The following is a 22,460-nucleotide window of genomic DNA, read 5'->3' as shown; positions in this document are numbered from 1 at the left end:
TCCTTACGTCAAAATCGTAAGGATGTCCAGGAAACCCGTACTTCCGAGTTTCCCGTCAAGAATTCCACCCCCATCTCTCTCCAGCAGTGCAATATTCTCTTTAATCAAATCTTACCCATTTCAGTCTAAGTACCCGTTTAACGACATGATAAGTATTAATTACTGTCAGCCAACCTCTCTGGCACTGAAATTAATCATTGCAAGTGTGGAGTTTCATTCTTTCATGTTTTAATTGTTGTTGAAGATTTTAAAAATGTAACATTTTAAATTTTTTGATTTTTTTTTTACTTTTCCCTTCTGTCTCTCTCTTAATCCAATCTTTCTTTTCCTCTCTTTATTTCTCTTTCTGTACCTGATTGGCCATTGAATTTGCCCACTCTAATTTACACTTCCTTCTCAGACCTTGCGCTGTGAATTTCAATCTGATTGGTTAAGGACAGCTGCTTGCCCTGTTCACTCAGGTCCCAGATGCCCTGTTTCCCTCACAGTGCCGTGCCCTAGCAAGTTATGGCCCAAGGTCCATAAATATTCAAGCCACATAAAAATAACCTAGGAAATTAATGAATAATGGAAATGCATCAAAACAAGTCAACACTCAGAACAATGTGAAATTCCACGTTTAGTGATTTTCATAATCAGCACCTGTCGGATTTTCTTTTAACACCATCCATAGAAATCAGAAAAATTTTATCTACAAAGCTTTTCTATCAGCACCGCTAATTAAATACCTTCCTGTATAAATATACTTTGCTTTGGGGGAAGAAAGAGGAAAATCTGTGCTTTAAAAAGCAAACAACTAGGCAGAGCTGCTGAACTGCACATTTACAGGAAAGAATTCTGATAAATTTCTACGTAAACCTCTTTTGGTCACGGGCAACACAATAGTTACCAAAGATTTTAACTGTGAGAAAAGAGTGGGTTGGGGACAGGGGGGGCATTGAAAATTGCAACAATTTCAGACCCGCCCCCAACCCGCCCATTTCCGGTTTTCACCGGGGCAGGACGAGGGGCGAGAGACCGATCGGCTCTCAGGGTTGGTCACTAAAACCTTTCAAGGAGGCTGCGGGCCTCCATTTCGAAAGGTTTTGTGATTTTAGCCTCTAGGGGCCGGGATTCCCAGGCCTTCTCCTTCACGCCACGTGAGAGGTGGCAAGAAGGCCCGAAACTGCAGGAAGTGCCTTTTTGGCACAGCTTGTGGGCTCGGAGGAGCAGAAGTGCTTCCCCCAGGCCCAACAAGCATTGCTGTAGCAAACCCCCTCCTCCAATGATCCCCGTGACAATCCCTGATCCTGACCCCCCTCCCAATGACTGACTCCCCCCGGTCACTGACCCCCGATCCCACCCCCCCCGGATGAATGAATCCCCTGGTGACTGACCTCCGATGACTGGCTTCCCCCCTCCCCGATGGCTGACCACCCCCAATGACCCCCATGCTCACAGATGCTCCCATGCCCACCCATGCCCCCTGTTGCCCCCATGCCCACCCATACCCCCCTGCCCACTCATGCCCCCTCCCCCCATCTATACAATCTAAGACTCACCTGAAGACTTACCTTTTGATGTCCTCTTCCTTGCCCTGCTCCCGTCTGACAGAGACTAGCCTGTCAATCAGGCCGGCCTGACGGACGGGAAACCGACAAAAAAAATAAAAGATGTTCTTATGTCAAAATCATAAGGACGTCTGGGAAACCCGTGCTTCCGGGCTTCCCGTCCGCAATTCGACCCCCCCTCGCCCCCTTCCCAGCTCCGGGTCAAAATCCTGGCCCAAATTTTCTCAAGCTAATTCTAAGTTTTCCTGTTGTATGCTGTGGAAAAGAAATTGGTTTGGTATTCAGTGGTCACACTGGGACACAGCAGGTTGAAGCCTTCATGCCACTAAATTCCTGGTCTTAGCCATGCTCCAGTGAGGAACTGTTGAATGGATATTCGACACCTCCCCCAGGGAGAGAGTTATCCTTGAAACGCTTTCCCTTGCTTCCTGACTGCTGGCTCAGAATGGTCTTTGCAGGGATTTGGAGCAGCTTACCTGCCTGCTTACAGGCGATGCCTAGCCTGAACAAACCAGGAGGATGGGGAAAAAGTTGAGAGATTTTAAAACGCTCATGAAAACAAACAATTGATATGTTAGTAAAAGGGAATACACAAAAAGTATTCCACCTGCAGGTAACTTTTTAAAAAATAACTCATATATAATCAGAACACTGATATATTTAAGAGGCCTAACGGTTGTTTTAGACCGGGACGCCTAAAAAAAGGCCCACACAAATTTAGCTGTGGGACCAAAGCCTGCACAGATTCGGTGCAGGCCAACCCACTGCTAAATTGGTATGCTTTGCGCATGTTTTTGCCTGAAGAATAGGCGCAACACACACCAATTCCTACCCCGTTGTTTCCTAAAAAAAAGGATAAATTGAGTCAAGCAGATAGGCAAGGCCTGATTTAATTTAGTCTTATTAACGCACTATTGCCTTTACACTATGTCTAGATTGAACTCAGGATCTGTATCCTCTTAAAAAGAGATGTACATTGATCACAAGATCAATATATGATGTCTCAAGGGAGAAGTATTGAGCAGCAATCCAAGTAACCAAGTGCATCTAGTGTGGAAAACACTTGAAACACCGCCTCAGACTATATTTCAGTAGTATCAGAAACAAATGTACAATAGACATGTATACAAACAAAGTTTTTTTATTTTTCAGAAGATTTCTTTTAGATTTTTCCCATGCATTTGCTAAGATAATTGGAGAAAACTGCCATGTGGGAAGGTGAGCCACCTACACAAGACCAGCAGCAGTCAGGTAGGAATCACAGTAATTTTTACCCTACCTGGCATCTTGTGGAACCACCTTTAGTATAAATGACTGATTTTATGACCTAACTGGAACATATCCACTGATTCCAACGAGAACTTTGACATGCACGTTAATACTAAGTGAGGTGTCAAACAAGCTATTAGGTTGTAGCCAAATCTCATCATATTATTAGTCTCTCGATTTTGTAAATATTGTTTGCCCCTGTGTTCCAATGAAGCTATATTTTTACTCATGCAAAAACCTGTAAGTTTGTATTCAGTCCTGTTTCTTTGCTGCAGCAGTTTATTGCATGATAACACTGTACCACCAGATGACTTGCTATGAGCATGTCCTCAAAAATGAACACTTACTCATGGCTGGAAAATAGCACTAGCAGTTAAAATATATATAAAAATAACTTTTGCATTAAAGTAGTGCAAAATAATCTGAAATGTAAAAGAATCTTGCCTTCAAAGCACAAGATTACCTTTGTTTAACATTAGTGTTGTAATGGTTTATAAGAAGCCAGTTCTTTTAAATTGCATTGCCACTAAACTTTAACCGTATGTTTACAGGAACTCCACTGGGCACGGGAAAAGGTTTATTAAACAGTAATGCATCCCTGTACTTCTCATTGACTCATGTGTATAAAACAAGAAGAGGTTTTTGAAATGAATCAAATTTTAAGACTGAATGGAAAGCAGTCCTTAATTCTGATCCATGCCTGAATGATTCAATTACCTTCCAATTATATTCATACAAAGTATACTGTCCAACTGGTCAATATTTACAGTCAGAATAAGCAATGAATAAAGTAACACAGACTGACAAATATTCCTAATATTTCAAAGAGATGTAGATAATCAGGCTATTTCACATCAAAAACTCTGAAAATTAAAAGCGCAGTTTTAGTTCAAAATTATGAACTTTACCTATAATCCATATTGCAGCAGTTGCAATCTCTTTCACTACTAAGAATGAAGAAATATGATCTCCTCTTACCCTTGTGTGTGTTCTAATGTGCATCTTTAATCCGTCATTCTTGCTGAAAGCTTTGTCACAGTAGGGACACTGGTAGGGGCGCTCACCTGCAAACAAGATAGATAACCATCAGGGAAACAGAGAACAGAGTACAGAGTGACAGAAAGAGGGGAGCCGTGGCCTCGGTACATCAAGGGAGCACAGCATGGCCAGAGGAACACTTTCTCCTCTAGTCTTAACATTTTTTTTGATCAAACAGGCAGATCAGAGCTTTGGGTAAACTGTGAATAAAGAAAGGTTTCCCTCACTTAAAGGCTGGATCAAAGTTCCACTCTGAACTGTTTGATCTTTGCTAACAAGGTACAACCCCACACATAAATCTCTTTCTTTAAAAGCATATAAGACAACAGTGACCTAATAAATGAACAGCCTATTCCTGTTATTGTATGTTTAATATTATTTGCCAGCCAAATTTGACTCCAACTGTATATGTTTAAATATCAAAGTGAAATTTCACTTTATTTAAAGTGAAAGTCCCATTTTACTGTTTTCCAAAGCAAAGGTTAAAGTCACTAAACTTGAAAATGTAGAATGTACCTAATGTATATAAAATACCAAAAAAACAAAATGAATACAGCTTCCCTGAAGCCTTGATTTCTTCATGGCTTCTTACTGTATCATCAATGCTACTTAACTGAATGCCTTATATGCAAATATTTCTTTGAAATGAATAGAAACTAAAATCCAAAAATAAATTCTATCTGTATCTACTGTGTTCATTCCTGACGACAATGGATTTTAGCTGCTTATTCTTATTCAGTGTTTACTTCTGTTGCCCTAATTACAAATTTTACTGCAATTAAAACTCAGATTGTGTACCCAGTCACCTTCTGAAATGTTTTATTTCAATAGTCTACCAAATTGAAACAAGTAAAATGGCATAATCTTCAATTTCAATTGTTTACCTTTCAGAACATTTTCCATTACGACTGAAGAGACATAAGACATCATGTAATAGAATAATCTTTCTAAAGTTCAATGTGCGTTCCTGACAGTTGAGTAAATCAAGTTATTCACCTAACTGCATTTAGTTACCAGCTGTACTTAATGTCAAATTTGAAATATCAACCTTGAACAGTAGACTGAATGAAGTAATATTTAGCTTTAATTTTTAATAATGTTCTTTTTTCTTCCTGATAGAGATATATATAATTGAAATAGGCCCTGAAATGGTGACACATTGTGCCGCCATGGAAAACAACAAACAGTGATGAGAACATTGGAAGGTACCAAAAGAACAGAAACATACAGCAAATTCATTTAAGCATTTCCACAGAATACTAGAACATCATGTTTGTAACATATTTCCACTTACATGTCTGTACCTGCATATCTACCTGTGAAAACTGAATTTAAAAAAAAATTAAATTATTGTTTAAAAGGTAGTCATCATTGTTAATCCTCGCTTCGTCAAGTCATAAATAAATTTAAATAGGGCTCTACTAATGTGCAAGAACTCAATATGAAGCACCTTCACAGTTCAATCTCCAAGAGTCTTTACCTATCCCTGCCTTTACCACACCTAAAACATAATAAGAAACAAGGTGACTGAAAATGATGGCATATGACAAAACGTTTTTCCATCTGTCTGTTATCACGCACATTTTGTTTATGTACACTGCAGAGAGATAACCTATCGCACCAAATTCCATTTATGTATATGCAATAATGATGGGCCCGCTTCAAGGCAATATATCAAATAAAATAAGCAGCATGCCTGAAAGTCATCTGCTAAAATCTTGTTTTGTTCTCTACCTTTGATAATAAAGCCAAGCTGTTTAAAAAAAATCTTATACAGTGAGGGGATTAGGAATGATATGAAAATCAAAAAGACATCAAGAGAGGTAGAGAGAAAGAGAGACGGAGAGACAGAGCAAGAGATAGACAGATAGAATTACTCAAAAGAAAACACGATTAAAGGACCTGTGTTGTCCTGATAGCTGTTTGATGTGTTCAGTATTTGAAGTGATACAGAGAGGAAGTTTATCACCAAGAGAAATGGAGAAAAAGGCCAAGACCAAGGGATTGATTTTAAACCCCAAGGACGGGTGGGTTGGGGGCGGGTGGGAGTTGAAAAAAGTTGTTTTCTGGGTCGCGACTGCAACCCGGCTTTATTTCCGGGTTTAACGTCGGCGCGGAAAAGTACAGGCTTCCCACTGGGAATGCAAATTCGGAAAATTTTGTGGTTGTGATCCAAAAAAACAACTATTTTCAACTCCCACCAGTCCCCAACCCACCCGTTCATGGGGTTTAAAATTACCCCCCAAGACTCAAGTGGTTAAATAAGAAAGTCAAAAATAACCAGAATGCAAATAATTATTTTGAAAGATACAAGGATTCAAAAGTAATGAAGCCATGACTGGGAGCCGTATAAATGTCACATAATGATAAACTACAATAAGTAGAGAAGGGATATGAGGCCAGTGAAAAGGTGAAATGTGGACAGCAACAAAAGACAATTTTTGTAAAGTGATAGATAAAACTGTGTGTCAAGGACCAAATAGTTTCTTTCATGGGTTAATTGGATGGAAATATTATGGGGCATTAGGAAATAGCTGATGTGTTAAATGAATTCTTAACATCAGTCTTCATAAATGAAGACCTCGGACAAATTCCAGATCCAGTTAAACTGGTTTTGGAATCTACAACATCTGTAGAGGTCAGTAAAGCACGTGTTGTGAAGAAACTCAAGCAATTAAATATTTATAAGCAGCAGAACCAGATGGCATACACCTTACAATCCTCAAGGAAATAAGTGAGGAAAATGGTAAAGCTCTATTTCATGTTTTTAGTCGTTGCACGAGTACCGAGGTTGCATCGGAGGATTATAAGATGGATATGGATCAGGGAATCATATATTAGTTAGCCTAATAATGGTAACGCAGAAATATTCAAAAATAATTTCATGAGATAGCATCAGTGCCCATCTATATATAGTTATAGAAGTGATAGATCATGCCTTACAAACCTAATGGAATTCACTGAGGAAGTAATAAAATTAATAGATCAGAAATATCCAGCAAATATGTAATCAACAGAATGATTCTACATGTGAGACTTCCAGCGAAGATTAAGACTCATCAAATAAATGGCAGAATGACTAGCTGAATTGAAAATTAGCTTGGCAAAGAGGACTTCTTTCAGATGGCCCAGCTGGTTCCGGCAATGAGTAGTGGAGTCAGGTGAATCCTAGTTTTAATTCCTATGTTATGCTGAGTTAGCTTATATCAGTTGGGGTAGCAGTAGGGACATTACAATTGACCTCAGCGCCACTAGATTAGGGAGAAGAAAATCAGCCAGGATTCCTCTTCCAGCAACTCTAGTTGGAAGTGCGTATGCAGAGAAGTCATGTAAAGATTGCGTCGGGCTTGGTTGTGATTGCCTCCTGTCATTGAATAAACTGTTAACACTTATTGTTTGGGCTCACATGGGAAGAATGGTCATTTCGGCAAGGTACCACTAGGTAAGTGCTGCCCATGGAATTGTAACCTAACAAGGAGTACTTGCCTTGAGGAGAGGACAGGGAAGGGGAAGGGAAAGGAGAAGAAAACGGGGGGAAAGGAGAAAAAGATTTTTTTTAAAAGAAAGCAGAAAAGTGATAATACAAAATGCTGCCTATAAAACAACGGTCACCGCACCGCAAAAAGGTGTATAGTGCTTTGAAACATTTCAATAATACAAAGTACTACATAAAGATCCACCATAATTTGTTCTGGGTCCCCTGCCATCCATACTTTTCACAAACAATATTGTGGGGGATATTTATAATATAGTGCTGATGGCATCAAGATGTGACCAGGTGATTAGAATAGGCAAGGTTTATAGGATTTAAACAAACTGGATAGAGTAAGTGCTGAGCTAAGAAAAGGCAGATGGATTTCAACATGATTAAGTATAAAGGAATCCATGCTAGTACAGGAAATATGAACCACGTGTACTTAGTGGATGGACCCTATTTTAAATGGGCCAGTTAATTGTGAAACTGGGCAATGCTCAATCGTACAGTGATATATCAACAGGTGCCTCTCTTTACAGGGAGGGCAGAACTGATATTTTTTCTAGAATGTCTCCCTTTTTATAAGGAGGACACCACTCAAAATTGATAAGTTAAATAAAATTAGCAGTAAATGTAAATGGAATTATATCTGTGAGACCAGGAGAAACTAGACAGAAGGCATCATGTGGACTGGTCACTTGGAATGGAACAGACTCTATAGGGTCGAGTTTCCACTCACTCACGCCAGTGATACCAGTGTAATCCAAGCGGAATCAGCCGAACCAGCGCAAAAGATCGGGGAATTTTAAACGTAAGTGAGTTACACCCAAAACCACTCACGCTCGAGTTTTTCTCGATCTTTTACGCTGGTTCAGGATTCAGTTTGCCTGAATCAGGCCCCGTCCACAAACTGGCCACTCCCCCAGGTTGAAATTGCAAGATTCCACTGATTGCGCTGGTTCGGGGAAGGCTCTTCAAATTGTGCTCATTTTCTTTGGCGCACAGGCACTTGTAGGCACGTTTTAAAAGCTTTTTCATATCAAAAGATAGTTAATTTACTAAGAAACTTACTAGTGTACACCAATGAAACAATTAAATAGTTCAGTATAGTTTATTAAATTCATTTTCAGTGATTTTAAATCAGATTACTCACAGGTGGTGGACTGGACAACCTTATTAAAAATGCTTGTTTTTGGTGATAAACTCATCTTCAGTTGAATTAATAAAATCGCACCAGGTTACCACTGTTAAACACATCAAGGAATACTTTTTAATGGAAAAAAATTGAAATGATTACGTTCTATTACGCTGCCTGATTGCACTGGTTCATGGAAGGTTTTATGTTTGTGATTATGCAAATGAATTTTAATGGAAACTTGAACTGCAACCTAACCAGCACAATTTCAATTGCATTTTGAGCGCAATTTCCTGATTGCACCCAAAGCAGAAACTCAACCCCCATGTGTTCAGTTTTTCCAGATAAGCACAAGAGTCCTTTTTGAACAATGCAGTGACAGGAGGATTCCAGGACTTAAGAGGTCCCGGTCATGAGAACAAATGCATAGAACTGAATTTGTTTTCAATGGATAAAAGAAGACAGGAGGAGGTAAGGCATGATTCAAGTCTTTAAAATTTTGAGAGTCATGGGTGATGTAGATTAAGCAATCTACTTGACTTTGGCTGTGAACGCAGAAATGGAGGACTCATATACAAAATTAACGAGCCTCAAGTAAGACGACAGATTAGAAGAATTCTCTCTCTCCATTCCACAAAATAGTGAATTTGTAGAGCAGACTTTCAGAAAAAAGTAGTTTGATGCTGTGACAATACTTTGTAAAATAGCTGGAAAGATATCGTCTTAGAAATGGAATTCAAGATCATAAGGATATGTATAGAATGAGATGATCGAACAGTCTACAGGACTGAATAGTTGAGATGTGAGAATAGATAAATATTCCTCAGTTGTGCTTGATTAATTTTTTTCAATCAGGCAGCATTTATGTACAATTTTGCTTTAGGACATTTTAGGTGGGGTACAGTCCGAAATGGTGTAGATTATACAATGTCTATGGAAGGACTGAGTTTGATGAACTGAATGTTGTTTTTTTTTTCTTATTCCATGCTTTCTTATATGAGTATAAGACAAAGGCTCATTATCATGACCTTATGTTCATCCTCTGAGGAACTCACATCTGTTAATGTCACTGGATATGCCACAAGAGGCCAGCTTCTCAAGAAGAGGATTGAGTGGAACTGCCTTGATTATACTTGTTGAGTATTGGGAGGCACACGTGGATGGGAGCAGCGGGAGGAACCATGTCCACAACTGGGGCTTATGGATTTTTATTTTTGTGCTGTGTATGCCAATATGGGTAATAAATTTCTAACTCTTTTTGTGGAAAAGAATTGTGGTAACAGAAGAGAAAACAAAAGGGACCTTGCAAGTGGATTGAGGAGGGAATTCAGTCATAAGTCTACACCTCAACTGTCAACGGCTTAAAATCCGTCTCTGAAATGCATTTTGTTTAAACCAGCACCAATACATCACATGTAAATCAGCTGAGGCATCCTGCCACATGTTAGATCTTAGTCAATTTCAGGTCTAATCCAAACTCCAGTGTTATTTTAAACAAAGCGGTGAACTCCGATGTCCATTATGATACATATTGTAGATTTCTAAACTGGAGTATATAGCCTACAACCTAGAAAATTCTCCTGATACTCCAGTGCTTTGAAGCCTTCTACTAAAGCAACTAGGTTTTAACAGAATGCCCTATTAACTTAAATTTAGGTTTGATTCTATTTGCATAATTTTACGACTTCTTGCTGCTCACTCGCAGCACGTACTGGGAATTTTGATGCGCTTTGTGTATCATTCTATGGCCACTTAAAATATAGTTGGCACATCATGCATAGCACTCACCCAGATTTCTAATATGCACCATCAGAGGGCGAGGCTGCCCACTGATGGTACGGAGTTGGAATATTACCCTGTCATATAAGAAACCAAAGTGCCTGTTGTACCAATAGCATTAGCAAAATCTTATTAAATAAAAACAGAAAATGCTGGTCTTCGACCTGAAACGTTGGGCCCGATATTAAAAGGGAGGTAACGCGCCCAGTGAAATCGGGGTACTCCGCACGCAATCGCAGCCTAATTGAATGTACTTACGCATGCTTCCGGGTTTCGCGTTCCAGGCCGGCACAGCCGGCACATTGCGCACCCGCATCACAGCATGTCAGCAGAAGGAGCCCTATTTAAAGAGGCAGTCCTCCAATGCTCCTCCTGCAGCAAAGAAACATTTTTGGAGCATGAAGCAGGCCAGAGGCAATGCTGCTCCAAGGTTCTCTGACTCCTCAGTCCAGGTGTTGCTCGATGGGGTGAGGAGTAGGAGCAAATTTTTTTTTCCATCTGATGAGAAGAGGTGGCCTCCCTCTCCTACCAAGAAGGCCTGGCTCGAGGTGGCCGAGGAGGTCACCAGCAGCAGCGATGTGTGCTGAACCTGGGTCCAGTGCAGGAAGCACTTTAATGACCTAACCAGGTCAGCCAAAGTGAGTGTACTTACGCATTCTCCCACACTCCGTCTTCCACACAACTCCTTCTGCACTGCCACCATAACGCTCTCGCATCACTCCTCACATCCACTCAACCATCATCCTCACCTTGCCTGCACTTACTCACTGCCCCAGTTCCCATTTGAACACTACCATGCAACCCAATTCTCATACAATCTCATGGCTATGTCTCAAACGCACCCTCCCATGCATCTCCCTCACGCTCAACCCCACTCACACCAATGCATGCAAAGGGTCACTGTGCAACCATCACTCAATCACGCCTCTCTGTGTTTTGACTTGTTCGGAGAAGAGCTGCCAGAATGCCCAGGAGAAGGCAAGGATCGGAGGGGGCCCACCACACCAGGTGGTCTTAACGGACGTGGAGCGGTAGGCATTGGAACTAAGTCGGATGCTGGAGTGCCTGTCCATGACGGACGCTGAGACTTGGAGCACACAAGCGGCTGGTGACAGAGATCTAACACTCAGCACTCATGATAGCGAATGATCTTAACATCACTTGGCAAATGCAGCACCTCAACATCTGTCCACATGCTTAATATTGCTTTCGATTCTCTTGCAGGGCCATCTGCGAGCGCCATTACTGCGGAGGGCGATTCCTCAGAGGACCTGCCAGCCTCGGAGGGTGCATCATCACATCTGAGCCAGCCATCCACCAGCACACATACACACACCTCGGTGGGTCCCCGTCCTCAGTTAGTTGGGCTTGCACATGGTGAGTCACCACGCACATGTGAGAACGAGCAGACCCTGGTGGCAGGGGCAGCCGTTGCGAGTCCGCATCGGTGGGAGCACTCTTCTCCAGGCTCTGCTCAGCTGGACACAGATGCTGAACCCTGGGAGCGAGCCATGAAAAGGAGAGTCATCGAGGGCCAGCAGCACATTGCTGAGGTACTAGAACAGTTGCCACGCGCACTCTCCACAATCACGCAGAGCATGGAGGAGTCCAACTCCTGCATGAGTGGAATACTGTCACAGGGACATGAAGGCATCTGAGATAGTGTCGCGGGTAGGTGCGGGAATGTCTGCGATGGAGGAAAGGCTAGCCTCCATCGAGCTTCAAGCACAGCTCAACAATGAGTCCATTCAGGCCCTGACAACGGCCGTTCGGATTCAGGGTGAGCAACATTCTGCCGTCTTAAACAGGTTGACAGATACATTACAACTGGCCTTCCAAGGCTTCACACAAGTCTGCCAAACTGTCGTCCAGCAGGGTGGAAGGAGTGATGTGGGCCTGGGCCAGGAGAGGGATGATGGTGAAAGAGGACATGGAAGTGGGGACACCACTCAAAGCGCTCCCACGTCTCACCCATTGCCCCCCCCTCTCAAGCAATACTCGCAATGCTGCCTTCTCTCCAGGTGGCCGAGTCTGCCCCTGCACAGGTGCAGGTGCAGCAGTCTTTGGAGGGGCCTTCACAGGTACCGAAACCCAGAGGGCGTCCGCGCAAAGCATCTCATCGGTCAGGGCATGGACAAGAGCAACCTGCCACTATCTCTGCTGAAGCCACAGGGGTAGCACCACATAGGGGTTCCCGTAAACGTAAGGCTAAGTTTTTGTGAGCAAAAAGGGGATGCACAGGGATGTATGACAGAATGTCATGTTCTTGATTTACTTTTGTTGTTTTGCAAAGCACATTAAAATTTGTTATCACCACTACTGCCTTTGCAAATCTTGTCTGGTTTGTGCAATAATTCCCTTTCCTGAGGATCACAATGAAGACCCACACCTGATGCCACCCATTGTGTCACTGAAGAGTGGGTGTAGGTGTATTTGCAGGGCTCTTTTGTGCAGACGACTGAGAGACGCCGGCGATGTCCCCGGTGGCACCCTGGAAGGATCAGGAGGAGAAGTTGTTGAGGGCAGTGGTGACTTTGACAGCGACAGGTAAGAAGATGGTGCTCGGGCCAGCCGGAAGCAGCTCAGCATCAAGGAGGCTGCAGATGACCACGACTACATGTCGAGTGACTCTGAGCATCCGTGTGCACTGCTGCTCAGAGAGGTCCAGAAAGCTGAACCTTGGTCTGTAGACCCTGTGGCGAGGGTAGTGCCCTCTGCGATGCATCTCTCTGTTTTTGCCCTCCCTCCTGCAGGTGGGTGTGTCACAGCACTGTGTTGTGGAGCTCCACGTGTCAGAGGTGGACGGCGTGGCCGGCGAGGCTGGTGATGCTGTTCGTCCTCCGAGGAGATCATGACTGCAGCTATGGCGGCCCCATCCACAAGATGTATGTTTGAGGGGTCCGCAAGGTCGGTAAATGTGTCTGCACACCGGGGTTGAGGTTGCAAGTTTGTGAATTTTTGTGTTAGGAGGAGGGTGGTGCAGGCGAAACTTTGTCCAAAGTGACAGAGTGGCCTCCTGCAACGAGTGAGGGTCTCCCCCACCCCCAACCTGTCAAATGAACCTTTGCAGCTCCCACAGGCTGGTGGCTGCAACATGTCTGTTTCAACTGGGAGTGTTTCCCCCAGTACGGCAAACACGCTCAGTTGACCTGAAAATCCCACCCCAAACGACCTGAAGTATCAAAATAATTGACTTAAGTGGGATCCCGCCAGCTTTAATTGCCGGTGGGAGTCTCGCATGCGGGGGCTGGACGCGCATCTAAGCACTTCATTGGGGAACCCGGAAGTGGGCGGGTTGGAGCCGGGCTCCGGACCCGACCCGGGAATCCCCAATTTTCGGAGCTCCCCCCGCCACAAACGCACCCGCTCGGCCATCCTAAAATCGACCCCATTAACTCTGTTTCTTTCTCCAGAGATGCTGCCTGACTTGCTGAGCTTCTCCAGCATTTTCTGTATTTATTTCAGATTTCTAGCATCTGCAGTATTTTGCTTTTGATTTAGCAGAATCTTATTGACTGGCGAAGCGTGCCCCATGTCTAATAATTTGCTTTTCAATTTCAGACAAATGCTCATCAAGGAACATCAGCCATCAATTACATTATATTCTGTCTGACTTAGCAGCAAGATGTAAGTAATTTTAAACCCCAAAGAGTGTTGAAGACTATGAATTTGGGCATTTCATAAAAAACAAACCTTGCAGCTACAACTGACTGTCACTTTATAATCCTCATAAGAAATAATTGACCATCATGTTAATGGGAAAACAGTAAGAATTACATTTGAGTAATGATGTGTTTGACGAAAATGATGTAAAACCTTTCAACAGTGACATCCAACTGCATAAAAATCCAATAAATGCAAAACCAGCCATGTCTAATTTGATCAAAAATCCCCATTTTCCTTAATTCATTGCTGCATTAGTAACTTGGTTTATATGCAACTATGAAAATTCTTAGTTTATTATTAATCCCTGTCTGAAACACAATGGCATGCAAGTGAGATGTCTGTATGCAACCCCTACCCCTTATTCCTGGATTGAGGTATAAACTGTGCTGTGATTACATCAGTGTGATTTTTCCCACTATATACTGTATCTATGTTGTTTCTTATTATGTTCTTATGTTCTCCTTTTGACTTTCCTTTCACACAGGGAGGAAGCTAAGAAGTAACGATTTAACTGATTGCCATTAAGAACATAAGAAAAGCAAACCATTGAAGCTCATCCTTCCAGTACCCTAACTCTCCTATCTTAACATCTACTTGCATTTTAAATGTCCCGAATGTTTTGGCTCTATCAACCGGCTTGGGAATTATTCCAAATATTTATAATTCTTTGAGTAAATAATTTGTTCCTAATATTTGTTTTAAATTTACTCTACACTACTTCAAATTTATGTCTTCTGGTGCTACTTTCCTGACTTATTTTGAAGTATGGGTACGTATGAGATCCTTAGAAAGCTGTAAGATTGTGTGAGGACTTGGCATGGGTGAGCAGTAAACATGGAACAGGTTGATGGTAAACACTTTGTGGTGTGCAATTTTGAATAATCTTCCTACAGATTCCTTGAAGAATGCCATTTTCTCTTGCATCTGTCCCTAGGTTCTGCAGGTGCTATACACAGCATTCAACCCGGCTGCCATCTCCTGCCAGGCATACTTTACTGTTGACGTGTGTGGAGGGTGCCCTAGAGTGTCAAACAGGGTGACCCTCCTCACCCGCACTTCATGAAGGAGTCATGTCCACTTTCAAAGCCATCATACAGGTGTGTGTGTGTGTGTGTGTGTGTGTGTGTGTGTGGGGGGGGGGGGGGGAAGGGTCAGGTGCTGTGCTCCTACACCACTTGCCCACAGACTCTATTTCATGCCCCCCGTATAGCTTTTGGAAAGGCTAACAAATATTTAAGCGACTACCAAAGGCTCTGAGAATTTCTGATCTCCTATGTGGCCAGTTATCGTTTAAGTGTTTTTTGTATTCATATTTATAATATCACTATAGCTAATGAACAGAGCATCTCTGGAGAAATATTCCTGGGTCTGTAACCAGGCACATTGGATTGCCTAGGCACAGCGAATACTAGAGTGTACGCCGGTAAAGGAACCCATCCAATTTCCTCCGTTTAAATTAATGGAGGAAAACTGGGTGGCTTCCTTTATAGGTGTGTACTCTAACCTGCCCGATTTTCCAGTATACCCTTTGTCCAGGCAATCCAGTGTGCCTCATTTCGATACCCAGGAAATGATCCCCTATTTTCTCCTATGTGGTCTAGTCCACAGAAGTTATGCTGTGCTAAATGCATTGTAAAGCAAAATCTCTGTACACTACTATTCTGGTTATGTATTCCAGCTTTGCCACATTAACTAGACATTGAATGTAACAAATCTACAACTCCCATGTTATTTTCCAAGTCTCTGTGAAAAGTCAATTCCGTTTATCATATACTTATGATACACATTTTTTTCACCACTGTGCATTGTTTAACATTTCTTGGTGTTAGATTTAACTTGTCATTTGTCTGATTGCATAATCGATCTAAATTCTTTTTCGCTGCATCTTCCATGTCCACTACTCTCCCTATTTTAGTGCTGCCCACACATTTGACATTTCAGTATCTAAGTCATTTATGTAAATTAGAAACAATAGGAGTCCTAGCACTGAATCCTGCGTGACTCCATTCAACACCAACCCCTCCTGAAGCCTGACATTACACCTCTCACATGTACTTTTTGTTTCTTATTTTCTCCCCCATTTGCTTCTACATACTGTATTCTTCTGTTTGGTGAGATGGAATGGAGGAGCTTCCCTTGAGAGAAGGAAAAGTGGAAGGGCAAGTGTGCACTCGCTATTGGCATTATCAATGAGTGACAGACGGCAGGGGCCTGGAAACAAGTTGCCTGGCCATTAGTTCTCAGTCAAGAAAAGGTTTTTAGAAGGAGGCGAACCCAAGAAGAAAAATTGGGAAATAAAAAGCCAAACAGAGAAGCAAATAAAACAATATGCAATATATACTGTGAACGTTATTATTCTTATTATACTCTCACACTATGGGGAAAATAAACAATGGATCGATTGTTCTTATGAGAGTGGCACAGGAGTAATGCATGGACAAGCATGAAAATGTTTTTAATTGGGAGACTTAAGTCAGACCAGCTCGCCACCGCCCCCCTCAATGGAGCGACAAGTTGTAGCTTTAATATCCAATGGCCCCGCTGGGCCAGATGCTATAGTAGCCTGCTCCTATTATTCAAATGACTTCATCCCCAGAATTTGGGATGGGGTCAGGATGAGGGCAGATAGGTTAGGTGGAAGTCTTGCCCCACCATACTTCTGGCACGCAGAGCGGGGGTTCCATAATTTCTAGGCTAAGATGTTTTTCTTTAATCCTGGTCACTGGCAACATAGCGCTGCTGTTGACTCCTAACTTTTAAAATCTATCAAAACCTTTTGTTCCATCCACATGTCATACATATAATAGGATTCCATTGTATTTGATAATTTCAAAACCCCAACCCATGTAGAGTCACAGGCCAACCAAATAAAGAGACTGCATCGTCTCAAACACACAAGTTTTCCATTTCAAACATATATGTATCACAAATCACTAATAATTGCACCCAGAAGCCTGCTGCTACCAATGGACACAAATGGTGGCAAGATTCCAGGACTGTAGTGCTAGATTCAATTTGCACTAAATGAACAAATCTCACATCTGCTGAAACTTAACACTGCCTCTCCTGTGACCTATGCGGTCCCTAATCATGGCAGTCACCCTGCAGACACCAGGGAACCTGCTGGTGCTAAAGCTGCTAATGGGTCCATGCGCACTTTTAAGTTCAGTTTCATTTTTTTTTAATGTCGAGTTTTGGGTCACTGAATAAGTGATGACAGCTGAAAACTGCCACACTTTTGTCTCTACATTTATGATTTCGCCAGCAGTGGTCTGAAAGCTATTAGGGTTGCCTATTAGTAATTAATTACAGCTTTAGTGCTTGCTGATAAATGTATCACTGCCAGCTTTGAGCACAGGCTGGAAGAGGTGGATGCTGAAATGTGAGCCTGCCACTTTTAGCCACAGTTACACCACCAAACGTAGACCTGCCTGAAAGAATAATGGAAGCCAGCCACTTTGGTGCAAGATTGCTCATAGTTCATCCTTCAATATCAAAGAAGGCAGCCAGAATATCATTGCTAATACCAGGCTGTTGACGTACAGCACCATGGGCTTCATATGAAAGTCCTGGGCCATGGGCCTGGCACACTTTGGTGCATATGCACAGACGATGAAATCTAACAGCAATATTGCAGCAGCCCATGCGGTATCAGTGATCCCTAGTACCAAGGAGCATTTATATTAATAGGTCCTTGCGCATCATGACATATTAGGCACCAGCTGTGGCTCAGTAGACTCTCATCTCTGAATCAGAAGGTCATAGGTTCAAGTCCCATTCCAGCGACTTGAGCACATAATCCAGGCTGACACTTCAATGCAGTACTGAGGGAGCGCTACACTGTTGGAGGTGCCATCCTTCGGATGAGACGTGAAACCGAGGCCCCGTCTGCCAGTCTTCCCTGTCAGGAATCACAGCATCCACCAAGCAACTCCCTGCGCAGGATAGCCAAGATCAGGTGCACAGCAGAGTGCAGCTTCAAACTGATGTCCCTCCAGGGTAAAACAGTGCTCCAACTGGTGGCACCATCAGGTCAACAAACATAGAGTTCACTGTTCACCTACACTACTGCATGTACAAAATTGTAGCTCAAAAATCCCCAACTTGTCGTAAAATGATTTAATGCAGTGTACTGTAAATAAACACCACTTGCACCACATTTGCCTGAATCTGTCACCAAAGTTGCAGGAATACCAGGAATGAATAACAGCTTTAACCAAGGCCAATCACTCACTCTGGTTGGTTTACAGATTCTTTTGTTTCAAAGGTCAGCGTTTCATTTCCATAAGATATTGCTTTATTATCTGCTTCTAATATTTGGTTTAAAAACTGACTTTACAGTTCTTTACAGTAAATGTCAATCAGTGAAAAGTAACAGTTTAGGAGGCAACACAACCACATTAATAGAAATAAATGAATACTTCGCATCTCTCTTCACTACAGAAGAGGATGCTGCCATTGTAGCAGTAAAGGAGGAGGCAGTTGCAAAATTGGAAAGGATAAAAATAGATTAAAAGGAGGTACTTAAAAGATTGGCAGTACTCAAAGTAGAAAATTCACCCGATCCAGATGGGATGTATGCTAGGTTATTGAGGGAAGTAAGGGTGGAAACTGCGGAGGCTCTGGCCACAATCTTCCAATCCTCCTCAGATATGAGGATGGTGCCGGAGGGCTGGAGGATTGCAAATGTTACATCCCTGCTCAAAACAGAGGAGAGGGATAAACCTGACAGTTATAAGCCAGTCAGCCTAGCATCGGTGGTGGGGAAACTTTTAGAGACAATAATCTGGGACAAAATAAATTGGCACTTGGAAAAGTATGGGTTACTAAGTGAAAGTAGCATGGGTTTGTTAAAGGAAAATCGTGCTTGACTAACTTGATTGAGTTCTTTGATGAAGTAACGGAGAGGGTTAATGAGAGTAATGCGGTTGATGTTGTGTATTTGGACTTTCAAAGGGCATTTGATAAAATACCACATAATAGACTTGTTAGCAAAATTAAAGCCCACGGGATTAAAGGGACAGTGACAGTATGGATATAAAATTGGCTAGGGGTCAGAAAGCAGAGAGTAATGGTGAACGATTGTTTTTCAGACTGGAGGGAAGTATACAGTGGCGTTTCCCAGGGGTCAGTATTAGGACCACTGCTCTTTTTGATATATATTAATGACCTGTACTTGGTTATAGAGGGTATAATTTCAAAGTTTGCAAATGACACGAAACTTGGAAATGTGGAAGATAGTAACAGACTTCAGGAGGACATAGACAGACTGGAACAAATGAGCAGACAAACAGCAGATGAAATTTAACGCAGAGAAGTGTGAAGTAATGGATTTTGGTAAGAAGAATGAGGAGAGGCAATATAAACTAAATGGTACAATTTTAAAGGTGGTGCAGGAACAGAGAGACCTGGGGGTGCATATACACAAATCTTTGAAGGTGGCAGGACAAGTTGAGAAGGCTGTTATAAAAGCATAAGGGATCCTGGGCTTTATTAATTGAGGCATAGAGCAAGGAAGTTATGCTAAACCTTTATAAAACACTGGTTAGGCCTCAGCTGGAGTATTGTGTTCAATTCTGGACACCACACTTTAGGAAGGATGTCAAGGGCATAGAGAAGGTGCAGAAAAGATTCACTAGAATGGTGCCAGGGATGAGGGACTTCAGTTATGTGGAGAGACTGGAGAAGCTGGGACTGTTCTCCTTCGAACAGAGAAGGTTAAGGGAAGATTTGATAGAGGTGTTCAAAATCATGAACGGTTTTGACAGAGTAAATAAGGAGAAATTGTTTCCAGTGGCAGATGGGTCGGTAACCAGAGGACGCAGATTTAAGGTGATCGGCAAAAGAGCTACAGGCGACATGAGGAAACATTTTTTTATGCAGCGCGTTGTAATAGTCTGGAGTGCACTACCTGAAAGGGTGGTGGAAGCAGATTCAATAGTAACTTTCAAAAGGGAATTGGATAAATACTTGAAGGGAAAAAATTTACAAATCTACGGGGAAAGAAAAGGGGAATGGGACTAATTGGATAGCTCTGTCAAAGAGCCGGCACAGGCATGATGGGCCGAATGGCCTTCTCCTGTTCTGTACCTACTGTGATACTATGAAGAATTCAAACTTCATGTTCAAATTCAACCCTGAAGCTTCAAAAATTGGGCCCTCTGAATCTGAAACAATAGCGTCCATGTCACATTGGCAGTTGTTACAATGTTTTTTGCACAGGCAAAAAAAACCTCTAAAATTATAGAAACAGAAAATGCTGGAAAAGTACAGCAAGTCAGTCAGATTCTGTAAAGGGAAAAGACAAGTAAACATTTCAGGTGTAATCCTTCATAAGAACAATTCTGATGAAGCAGTCCTAATAAAAGGTTACACCCAAAATCTCAATGTGTCTTTTCTCTTTACAGATGCTGACTGATCTGTTGTGTATTTCCAGCATTTTTAATTGTTATTTCAATTTTTTATTACAGTTTTTTCTTTTTATTTCTAAGATAATAGAGTTGATTCTTACTTGCATTAAGAAAACTGTGTATTAACTGGCACCATTTTAGATTTATACTTTGAGAGTGAACTGGGGTCACATCACCACAGCAAGATAGCTTGCCATCTTTCTCACTAGATTACTCAGGATGCAAAGGACAAATCACTAACATGAGGCTGCACAGCCTGCCTTCCCCTATCCCAACAGGGTACCAATGATCAATTGAAAGCATTATCAGCTACATAAGCTCCTGTCCCACTGGAATACCAAGGATCAAAAACATATTCCACTGGGGCTGCCAGGAATCAGATGGTCCTTCCCAGGAAGTCATCAGCCAAGAGGCAAATTTTGTACTTTTACCTGATAAATAAATAAATAAAGAAGACACTTAACATTTGTTCCTGCAACCACAGATGGCTGTTAGCTGCTGTCATGATGGTCAGAGAAAATCGAAGTAGGAGATGCAAAATAGCTATATACATGTGGTGCCCTTTTTTCTTAAACTGACTGTCCAATTGAAACCTGAAGTACAGAGATTCTGACAAGTTACAGATTTCAATTAATTGACTCAAGCAGACTCAATCTGGATAATTTCTTGTTTAGAATTCTGTTCATAGATCATTTCAGCATATCACCTCCTATCCAATCCAATTCCAAACACTAAAGTTGACAGTTGTATTAAATAATAAAACCAACTCGGATCCAGGGCATCAGAAGCACTGGCAAAAATCCATTCCTCTGATGTGCATTAGTGCAAATCTCAGCCATAAACAAGGAAAATAACATTATTTTGGGATCGAAGTCCACTTTCCTGTATAAAACTAGGCAAGATTCCCCTTTTACAGTAGTGCAATTTGTAATACATTCTGCTGTTTGTAAGTGTACAGCCAGCTGGTGATATTGACTGCCAAGTAAAGCAACTTTCTTAGTGGTGTCAATGCTGGTGCTAATCTGAAGGGGTGGAACAGAATTACTGACTCAGCTATGATCTTTTTGCTTTAAAAGGCAGAGGAAGCTGCCTTTATTTCTGTATTACTTTGTATTTTTTTTTAAGTGCTGTTGTCTCACATTGCTAGAATTGGTCCTCACTGGGGCACGACTCCAGCCATTTGTTCAAACAGCATTTTGAGGGGGCACAACAAAGAAACGTTCCTTCTTGCAAGAGGGCCCCTACTTCTCCTCTCAGCTGGACCTTCTGCTCTTTTTTTAAAAAAAAGAACTGCCAGTAGCGGCTATATTTCTGGCTAAAAGACTGGTGGGACATCGTCGACAGACATTTCCACTTATTGTCCACATTGAGAAATGTATCACATAGTAGGTGAAAGGAACATCCAGACTCCTGTCATACCCTTAGAGCTAATTTTGTACAATTAACAAAATTACCATTTTTCAATGTATTCTTGGAACATTGCAAATGATGGACGCCTCTGTTGATTCCTATATTTCCAAACTCCATCAGCAATTTATAAAATCTTATTTCTGCAGATGTCACATGGTAGTAAACCTGCTTGAATTAAAAGCTGGAAAGAAAATGGAGTCCTAAAGGGGTTAAATTTTTACTGCAATAACTTCCAAGAGGATGGGAGTGGTTTCTTTCATGAACAAAAGATAAGCAACATCAGATTTTTAAAAAATATCAAAGGCATGAATTCCTCAAATAAAATATAAACCCTAGCACACAGAACAAAGTTACCGTAACCTTATGAAACCTACTTGAAATTAATTTATTTATCTCTGTTGGAACAAATACATTTGCCCATCCCACACACTTGGTCATTTTCTGTTCTTAATGTAACTAAATTATAGGCAGGAAATGTAAGGCAAACTTATGGCTAAAAATACAATGAAGAATGACATTTGGATACATCTTCTACAACTTAAATACCTTATTATACAAACCTTCACTTCACACATTAAGACCATTTATTGAAATGGAAGAGAGTGAAGAAATTCATTTTATTTTTTGATCGGTATTTAAGCACTTGAGAGAACATATGTGAAATGTGAGCATTGGGAAAGGTTCAAAGATGCAAGTTTCCTGTAAACATCCATCTTCCCAACTCCTCT

General features: G+C 41.7%; 1 protein-coding gene across 7 annotated transcripts in view; it reads right to left on the bottom strand.

The window, feature by feature from the left end:
• prdm5 (PR domain containing 5) overlaps positions 1–22,460 on the bottom strand; it is a 327,858-nt gene that overhangs the window by 62,634 nt on the left and 242,764 nt on the right. For all 7 annotated transcript variants that reach the window (XM_067990858.1, XM_067990832.1, XM_067990838.1 and 4 more), the window contains one exon: positions 3,798–3,883. In XM_067990858.1, coding sequence (XP_067846959.1) covers positions 3,798–3,883 — 86 coding nt within the window. Of the gene's footprint in view, positions 1–3,797; positions 3,884–22,460 lie in introns of those variants that run through there.

Source organism: Heptranchias perlo, chromosome 1, assembly GCF_035084215.1.
Source record: "Heptranchias perlo isolate sHepPer1 chromosome 1, sHepPer1.hap1, whole genome shotgun sequence".
NCBI lineage: Eukaryota > Metazoa > Chordata > Chondrichthyes > Hexanchiformes > Hexanchidae > Heptranchias > Heptranchias perlo.
This window is presented reverse-complemented; position numbering and strand designations above follow the sequence as displayed.